The sequence below is a fragment of the Tiliqua scincoides genome, chromosome 8 (genome assembly GCF_035046505.1).
Source record: "Tiliqua scincoides isolate rTilSci1 chromosome 8, rTilSci1.hap2, whole genome shotgun sequence".
Taxonomy (NCBI): domain Eukaryota; kingdom Metazoa; phylum Chordata; class Lepidosauria; order Squamata; family Scincidae; genus Tiliqua; species Tiliqua scincoides.
Genome location: NC_089828.1, coordinates 48622091 through 48631700, shown reverse-complemented (window position 1 = coordinate 48631700; position 9610 = coordinate 48622091). Strand labels below are relative to the sequence as shown.

The following is a 9610-nucleotide window of genomic DNA, read 5'->3' as shown; positions in this document are numbered from 1 at the left end:
GCCCTTTTGTTTGCCCCAAACTCCTGTCATTTCTGTCTCCCATTCTTTCTTGCTCCTCAAGTCACCTGGGCAGAAAAGGCATAGTACCAGCTCAGGCTCTTATGGGGACGCTATTTCATTTCTCACTTAAACCATTTTTACCCAACGTTGCATATACGCAACAGGGATCAAATGTGTACACCTGTAGCTGGCAAAAATGGATTAAGGTAGTAAACCTGGAAGCTGCATATAGAAAACTAGCATGTCTGAAAGCAGGATTCTAATCTAGCCATCTTCCCAACAAGCTAGTTTTCTATATGCAGAGATTTTCCCAATGTAGAAAACATTCCATCATATAATCCCCTGCCAGAAAGCTGAAGTTGTGCAGCTCAGACACAGATTGAACACCACAGTGAAAACTAAGTCCTAATTTTTATCATAGATGTGAATCAAAAACACCAGGCAAATCCGTATACATGTAGGAAAAAAGGTGCTGGATTTTATTCCCAAGAATAGCTCAAGAGCAGCCCAAGGAAAGAGCAACAGGATACAATGAAAATTCTTCCATCAGGAAGTACAGAAACCAAGAGCACACAGGAAACTCGCACATGAAAAAGGTTCAACTCCCACATAACTTAACACATTATATGCAACATATGGAGACCAGATAAAACAGGAGAAGTTTGCAAACAGAGGATGCCCAATAGAGAAGCTTCAACAAGTACAGGAAAAAAGACTGAACCCCAAGAAGCTATAATAATTACTACAAGAAAATCTGATCAGGTCTTGTTTTATCTGAAGGTCACTTTCAGGAGGGGCTGGGAGATAAAGGGTGACACAGGGAGGGGACACTGTTTTCAGCAAAATGGATTGCCAGCAAGACCCATTGCCACAGACAAAAGCTCACATGCTAAATATCTGTCTTGCCACTAGTTAGCTGTGAAAGGTCAGCTGGTACTCCCGGTTGCTAATCCTTAACACAAACCAGAGAAAAGAGCTTTACACTAGTGCAAACAAGGCAAGCTATGATGGTCCACATGCAATTTAAGTCCTGTCCGCTTTAGAGGCTCCTCTGCTCAAAATGTGGACTTAGCTGCCAAGTTATTGTAGATGGGGAGGGGAGAGATTTGCTCAAATAGGGTCCACTAGTTCGTCACATTTCACAAATGCCCTCTCTGCTACCTCTTTGGCACCTAAATAAAAAACCTTCTCATTATGACATCATAATGGCCATCTCGCTTTTGGACTGCTACAGCTGTAATGGTGCTCCCTAATTGGCTATGTCAGAAAGGCAGAGAAGGAGGCCAAGCAGTTACTCTGGTGCACTTCTTAATTCATGTAATTAATATTGAAAACTGAAGTTAACTTGAATGCCCTCTTTGTGTGTGTGGGGAGGGGGATATGCTACATCCAAGGGACCCAACACCAGCCAAGATTGCTCAAAACAAACCAAGATGGAAACTTGAGATTAAATATGGAGCTTTATGCAACTTTCACTTTTCCCGACAATGGTGATGCCACACCAGCCCCTGGCAAGGTCACTGGAGATCCAAAGAGGAGACCAAGTTCAAAGCCCTTTCTCCATGGAGTTCCCAGATTCTGCCTCAGAACAAGCCTCAGGAAGATGGGGAGTTAACTTACTCCTCCTTGCCCACACTCTCCTATCTCCCGCTACCTACTCTGTCCAATCTACTCTTTCCTTTTATGACTACACCTATAAAATCCTGGGACAATCCTTTCCAGCTTGGCCTATCTGTCAGAATGTTTCATAGCGTGTGGAAAGCAGGTCCACTTGGTTTGCATGTTCACCCCTCACCAATTTGGTTGCTGTCCTGCCATCTCCAGTTTTCTGTCCCTTGAAATGAGACTAATCCCCCACCACCAACATTTTGCACAGACCTGAACTTCATTTCCTTCAGTGCTTTTTCTGAGGGGTCAATCAGGACAGGGTGTCAAAGCATGAATATGAGAATTCACAGAAAACCTTTAAATTTTTTTTTAAATTTTATTTATTAATCACAGAAAACATTTTAGAGACATGCAAAGAATTCAGAACTGCAGCCACGGGGCCTCTCCTAGAACAGACACAAGAGCTCCATCGCACTCTCCTGAATCCTTGACATTAGGCAACATGGTCACCTTCCAGCAGGAATTCCTTTAAGAGCCAGCTGAAAAAACAGAGTCTCTGCACTTATGGCCAAGAGCAAAATAGCCCAGCATCCAATGCTGGATAGAGATGGTTTTATTCGTTCTTCTTGGTCCTGGGGGGGGGGGGAGCCCACCTCTTCAAACCTCAAACAGTGCTTGATCTTCATCCAGTAGTAAGAAGAGATCAAAAGAGACAAAGTAGGCAGACTACCACAGTGACAGCACCATCTCTAAAGGGGCACTGATGGGTCCATAAGGCAGGTGCACATCCTTATTTTCCCCAAAGTTCTAGGTTGTGGTCCATTCAGAGTTCCACACTGTAGGCTGGGCCCAAGATGCTTTCCTTACCAATAAGTTTAGTTCCCATCAGCACCAAGGACTTGTCAGGAGACGTCTTTTCCCTTTTAAGAGGAAAAAGAAAAAGAAGGAGCATTAATTTATTTGGTCAACAAAACAAGAATGGGGCAGCAGCAAAAGAGCTGAGCAGCTATTTTGCATGCAAAAGGGCCAAGTTCCATTCTGGTACCTCCAGGTACCAGATAGGGCTGGACCCCATCAGCCACTTTAGTTGCCACTCATTCTCCAGTAGCACTAGACTCCCCCACACTGTGTCAAATCCACCATGAATTTCATCTTTTCAGATTGTCATTTAAGATGCTTTGTGTATGAGGCTGCAAATGTATTGTTATGGGATTATTTTATATTGGTTTGCGCTTTCTGCTTCCCTGTTCAGTCAGGGGAAAATACATTCGAGTGCATTTAGAAACCAAGGGGGTGCCTTTTGCTTCAATCTACTGCCCTTGTGTGGGAACAAACAAGCTGTAGAATTATATAGAAAGGCTGCATGCATGCTGTTGGAGCAGTACGCAAATCAAATTTGGAGCAGAATGTGTAGATTACCATGCACTCCCCAAATAAATACAGCCGACAACAGGTATGGAATTAAAATGGGCCACTTTATTGAATTACAACAAGATAGCAACAAGGCAACAACAGGGTAAACAATACCCATCCCAAGTGCAGGGTTTAATTGGGGGAAACGGCCCTAGCCGTCTACGTCCCCCAATTTCATAGGGCGTCCACCAGGCGTAGCTCAATTGTTATTAAGCCCGCCTTTCACCATCGCCCGAAGAGGGTAAGTCAGCCGAACTGCTATGCCTTCAGGTCACCCCTGCAAGGCCCCAAGTTCAGACAAGGGGCTAGCCAGCCTGCCTCCCCAAGCCGGTCAAGCATCTTGAGAGCAGTTCTGGTTCACCCCTGTCCTTGCTGACTTAGATTGGACACCGAGAAGGTCTTCTGCCTACCCACCCCGCACTTCTACCGCCACAAGGGGAGGTCTACTGCCCTTGTGTGGGAACAAACAAGCTGTAGAATTATATAGAAAGGCTGCATGCATGCTGTTGGAGCAGTATGCAAATCAAATTTCGAGCAGAATGTGTAGATACTTAAACATCGAGTGTTTTAGTTTTTGGGAGAGCAAGATCCCCACTCTGCATGGGATATTCCATGCAAAAGTGTTTTTCTGGAATCACATGGGGAATTCTGACCATGGAAGTTTCAGAAGCCAGAGGGAGGTGAGGCAAGGTTATGTGCGCTCATCAGAGGGGGCTTTGAGTGGGTAATGCCCACACAAAATCAAACAAAACCAATAGAACAGTGGTTCCCAAACTGTGAGCCATGGTTTCCTGGGGAGCTGTGAAAACCAGCCAGGGAAGCAGCGGAATCCTCGTGAAAAACCTGCCAGCCTACACAATGTATAGAATTGTAGCCCTAATGGAGAGCCGCAGCCAATGGCCCAGTAGGTCAAGGGAGTCACCAGTTTAAAAAGTCTGGGAACCGCTGCAACAGAACATTATATCCTATTGAATAAAAAAAAAAAGTTGAACTCTGTCTAGAACTCATGCAATATGATCTGTAAAATGGGAGGGATGCTTCCCACTTTCTGGAGAATTAAGAAGTTGCAAGGCAGATTTACAGGCAGTTTTCCCATGAGAAAAAGTACCTGATACTTGTGGTGCTTTTGCAATATCTGTATTTACATACATACCAACCAAGCAGCTAGGAATAAAATAGGCACATCAAAAGGCACTGCTTGTATCCATCCAGCCTCCCCACCTCCAGTGGCGTGGGGGGCGAGGGGCGGTCTGCCCCAGGTACCACCCTGGGGGGGGGGTGTAACAGCACAAATGCCCCAGCATCGCTAACATCGCAAAGGTTCAGAGTAACCCCATCATGCTATATACCGTTAGATGCGGAATTTCCAGCAGAATACAATGCAAAAAACCGGATTGAAATATCTCCTTTCCATCAAAAGTTATGGCCAAAAAATCAGAAACCAAAAAGTGCATTTAATCCTATGGAAAATGAAACTGAGCCATATCGCAAGTTTACTTGTGAGTAGGCGAACTTGCCATAGTTCTTCGGAAAGGGCAGGCTGACAGGAATCGAATGACACCAGAATGGTTCCTATCCAATGAAAGCAGCCCCCCAAAAACACCCAAGAAGGAAGTCCCTCCCTCCAAGCAGACAAATGTATTGAGCACTATGGAAAGCGAAAGTAAGCCACACAGTCGCATTTACTTGCAACTAAGCAAGTAAGCCAATGTGCCTTGGCTCCTGGTCAAGTCAGGCAAAGAGGAATGCAAGGTTAGCTGCATGGTCCCCATCTAATGAAAGTGGAACAAATGCTCAACAAATGCTCCAGAAGGGAGTCCCTCCCAAAGAATAAACCAGAGACTTGAGCAGGAAAGGTGGGCACTGGGGAGGGCTGAAAATCTCACTGCTTTATTTGTGGGGGCGGGGGTGTTATTGCAGGCAGCAAGCCCCCCATCAAAGAATAAACCAGAGGCTTGAGCTGGTAAGGTGGGCACTGGGAAGGGCTGAAAATCTCACTGCTTTATCTGTGTGTGTGTGTGTGGGGGGGGGGTGTTATTGCAGGCAGGCTACAGACAAAATTCACAAACAGGGCTGGCTTCCCCTTATTTATCTGTTTTTCTTTAATTTAATTATTTATAATTATTTTATTTTGCTTGATGATGTCATTTCCAGCCATGACATCACTTCCGGTGGTTCCTGGACAGACTGTCATTCTAAAAAGTGGGTTCCAGTGTTAAAAGTTTGAGAATCACTGCCTTAACTCAAAACAGACCAATGAGACATCTGGGGGGGGGGGTTGACACCAAAATTCTGGAAATCGTGGCTTTTAGGAATAATACCATCATGTTATATACCATTTGATGCACAATTTCATCCATTGCTTGTGGGGAAATATTCACTGCATTTATTTTTCTGGCCATTATTATTATTCATTCCATGTCATGACTATTACGATCTCTGTCTCACCTACCTCACAGGGTTGTTGTGAGGACAAAATAAGGGGAGGAACCATGTACACCACCCTGAGCTGCTTAGAGGAAGGGTGGTATAAAAAGTGAATTAATTAATTAAACAATATAATTAATAATTAAGTACGTAAGTCAGTCAGTCATACGGGGTGACAAAAATTTATGGGCCTTGGGTGTCAAATGACCTAGCTACACCTCTGCCCACCTCTGATCCTACAAACCTCTGAGCAACTTTTCTTAGCTTCAAAATTTGCAGTAGTCTCTGTTTGGCTTGCAGAGAGAGACAGAGAGAGAGACAGCTTTTTTCTTTTACCCCACAGTTTTGTTTCCTTATTTAAACTCTGGTTTGCTCTCTCTTAAAGAGAATATGCAAACCAGAGTTTAAATAAGGTTAATAAGAGTTAAATAAAGTTTGAAAAAATAATTTCAAACCTAGCAGATTGCTAGAGCTTTCAATTCCTTCAGCAGATTTGCCCCCTTCTCCCTCCCATTACCAACACACACACACGCACTGCCAAAACAAGCATACTGATGGTATATATGATTGCGTCAAGAATCTTTTAGTGCATGTTTTTTACTGATGGACCAATGCATTCCTGCACTCTGGCAAAACACTACACAAAAAGAATCCTGGTGCTATTGCGAGTCTGTCAGCATCAAAATTCTGTCTGGCATGTTTTATTAACGCATAGATGTGCATGAAAATGGAAAGAGATGGGAGAAGGTAGGAATTAACCAAAGTTGGTGGTAAACTTCATCTACACAGTACTCTGTACAAAATTCAGAAAAAAAAAAAAATAACCCTCAACAGAAAATCTGAACACGGGGTTTCCATTTTGAAAACAAAACGATGGGCTAGATGTAAAAGTGCCCTTTTGCATTTAAGAGTCTACATCCAAAGATGCTCTTCCACTTGCCCAACCTCTTGTACTAGCAGAACCATGAAAGTTGCCATAGAACCCACCTATTGTAACCCAGGTGAGCTCATGCACTAGCTTTTGCAGAAAAGTGCAGGCAGCTGTTTTCCTTCTGATCACTTCTGCTTAGATCCAACTCCCAGGTAATTCTCCACCCCAAAATCTACAGAAAAACTCAGGTATGGAATGTAAGGAGTGGCAGTCTTCAAACCACCAGCAGGCTCAGGTGCTTTATTCTCCATGCTACTGAGAGAATGTAGGGAAAGAGACTGATTGATCTCAGCCTTGCTACTATACAGTGCTACCTGATGGTGGTTAGAAGGGGAATATCATCCAACTAGCAGGAGGAAACAGGTGACTTGGGGCACCAGGATGGATTCCACTGGATCTGGCTCCCAAGCCTGAACATGTTCTCTGACAAAGAAAAGTGCCCAATCTCTCCAGAAAATGTCCACTAGCCCGTCCTTGAACAGATCACCTGCCTCTGGACCTTGGCTGTCTGTCTCCATTGGAACCAGACCCTCTAGCTTGTCTTAGACTACACTACACCATCAGGCTCTGGCCCTTTGGGACACTATCAGTCTGCTCTGAATCTTGACCATGAGTCTTTTTTTAAAGGTTATTTGCCTCTGAATATGCTGGATAGATCTAGACCTGTGCAGGATTTTGGAAGCATCTTTACTTACAGGTCGATGCAACCTTCTTTCAGACAAACACTAGCCTGCTGGGAGCTTCCAGTCCATTAAAGGAAACTTGACATGGTTCACCATCAACCAGTAGGCGATACAACCACCTAGAAAGATGCAGCCTCCTTTTTGCTTGGCACAGCAGCAAGCCTTGTAAGCCGATCAGAGTTTATTAAATAAGTTGGGACATTAAACTTTAATATTAAGTAATTAAAAAACAATTGTTCCAATCACAGATTTCTATCACCAGGCTCATTTCTTTAGGATGCGTCAGTGTTGAAATAGTCCCTGAAGGTCTTTTTTGAGCCCTGAAATTCTTATGTTTCCCAGAAGCGGTTTTTGGACTTTTGCAATAGATATTAAAAGCTCACTAAAAACCATAATGAAGCAGAGAGTTATGGATTGTTAGCCCGGCTACTGTTTACAGAAGTAAATCATTGCGAGAGGAAATGAGATAGAACTGAGGGGAGGCTGAAGGTCGAATGTGAGCTGGGAAGATGTAGGGTGGGGAAAACAGAAGACTTTTCTGCCTGGGGATGTTTGCTCTTAGGAGACAGACGGGGAGCCATGTAGACTGGATGCAGGGCCAGCCCAAGACCTCCCAATGCCTGAGGCAGACTACCAAATGCTGCCTCTTCCCCACCCAGGCATACCCAATGATGGCTCATTCACTACCTCCACCACTTTTCTTCCTTTTCTTTGGATTAGAAAAGTAGGTGTGAAGGGGGGGAGAGAGAGAGAGAGGTGGGCTAGGACATCACAGATCTCTGATCCACCAATCTCCACACCACAGTTCTTCCACAATGTCCCCTTCTTCTTTTACTGGTCCAAGGAGCGAGGGGAGGAGGAGCAGAGGTGGAGGTAGGCAGACAAGAGGCAGAGAATGCACCCACCCATCTATTGCTTGAGACAACTACCTGAGCAGATGTCACAGTCTTGTGTGAATGTCTGAATCCCAGAGAAAATTAATAGATTCTCCCTGCACTAAATTACTTTGTTTCCAAAATTTCCATGACAAGTTCCATTCCTCAATTCTGGTTTCACAAAGAGAATTCCTAAAATTAAGTTCTGAAATTTGAACCATGGCAGTCTCCTGCAGCTTTCTGGTCACTTACATCTTCCCCTCCCCTCTCCGCTACCAATATCTACATTAATAACACACTGCAGCAAAAAAAGGGGGGAAAAAGCAACTTTGATGCAATTGTATACAAGTCTGCATCAAGATTCTTTTTGTGCTGTTACTAATGCCCATGTGCATTCTTAAGCTCTGGTAGAAGACCATACTGTAAGGCACTCAGACTGGAAACTCTGGCGGTAAGTGCTACCAAGGCAGCTCAGAGAGGACTGGTTAAAATAAGCATTGTTGCTCCACAGCAACCCTTGACAGTAGTAGGAAGGGAAATTGCAACCAGCCAACCTAGAAGAATGAATACGATCTTGAGGGCCAACAGGGCTCTCTGGGTTCTGCCTGGGCTTGGCAGACTGAGCTCCTCATTCCTAGGACACAGTCCCACCAAACACAGTCTTATCACCTTGACTACCAAACTTGATGACCAGCCCCGCCTTCAACCACACCTCTAAACCTTTTGTTTCCACACTGTCCAATGAACACTTGAGACAACATATATGGGAGAAAGGGCCACTTTATTGTACATTAACAAGAGGAGCAGAGGCTGAGACCTGCAGCATCCAAGGCAGCGAAAGCCCTTGTGGTGCGGGGAGGGACCTCTGGGTGGTACCAGAAACCTCTGCCCCCAGGCGGGCATGCACCCGACTCCGAGTCGCGCCCCGCTGCTGGGACGGCGCATCTCATCCATGTCTATCCCTTAAGGAGAAGGAAGCCGGACCGCAGACTGCGCCACCTCGAGCCGCTGAGCCTCTGAGGTGTGCCCCACGGTCCCGGCCAGGGCCCCGTCTATGTCTTCATGCCGCCAAGCCCCTGAGGACTGAAATAGGGTTCTGCCCTGCCTATGCCGCCTGAAGGTGCATGCCAAAGTCCCATTCATGCCTCCTAACCCACACCACCTGCCCTCTTAAAGTGACCAATGGCAGCTTGCAAACAGGGGGGGTGTAACCCCCTGGCCCATAACAGTCTGGGGTAGGCGAAAAAACTGCCTGCCCCTCAGCCAATCTTGGCAGACAGCAAAAAATTCCTACCCGGCCCCAAACGGCGACCAGTTAAACTCAGACTGCCTCTAGGGCGGGCGGGCGGGTATTCCCACGGTGCCCACGTGCACAAGGAGGAAGAGGGCTGGGTCTCGCCTCCTTTTAAAGTGTCCACCATGGCTGCCAGAACCAGCCCCCTTCACCTCCCCCTTGGGGAGGGACTGGACTCTCGTGTCCAGGCCAGGCCAAACAAACTCTGACCACCTCTTTAATTAAGTGATCGGGATTCTGCCCGCACTGGAATCCTGACGCTTGTTTGTTCCTGCTGTTTGGTTCAGATCCTGCCAGGACCCAACACGAAGTAAAATAATTCTGATGCAATCCCACACATAATCGCATGGCTATTTTTGTAGTTTTAATCAGTGTATGT

The 9610-nt window shown here is 45.5% G+C and overlaps 1 protein-coding gene across 6 annotated transcripts in view; it reads right to left on the bottom strand.

Annotated features, from left to right (window-relative positions):
• Nucleotides 1-452: 452 nt before the first annotated feature.
• Nucleotides 453-9610, bottom strand: part of RPH3AL (rabphilin 3A like (without C2 domains)) — a 174246-nt gene continuing 165088 nt past the window's right edge. For all 6 annotated transcript variants that reach the window (XM_066635643.1, XM_066635636.1, XM_066635640.1 and 3 more), the window contains one exon: nt 453-2528. In XM_066635643.1, coding sequence (XP_066491740.1) covers nt 2494-2528 — 35 coding nt within the window. In that variant the 3' untranslated portion in view covers nt 453-2493. The remainder of the gene's footprint in view (nt 2529-9610) is intronic.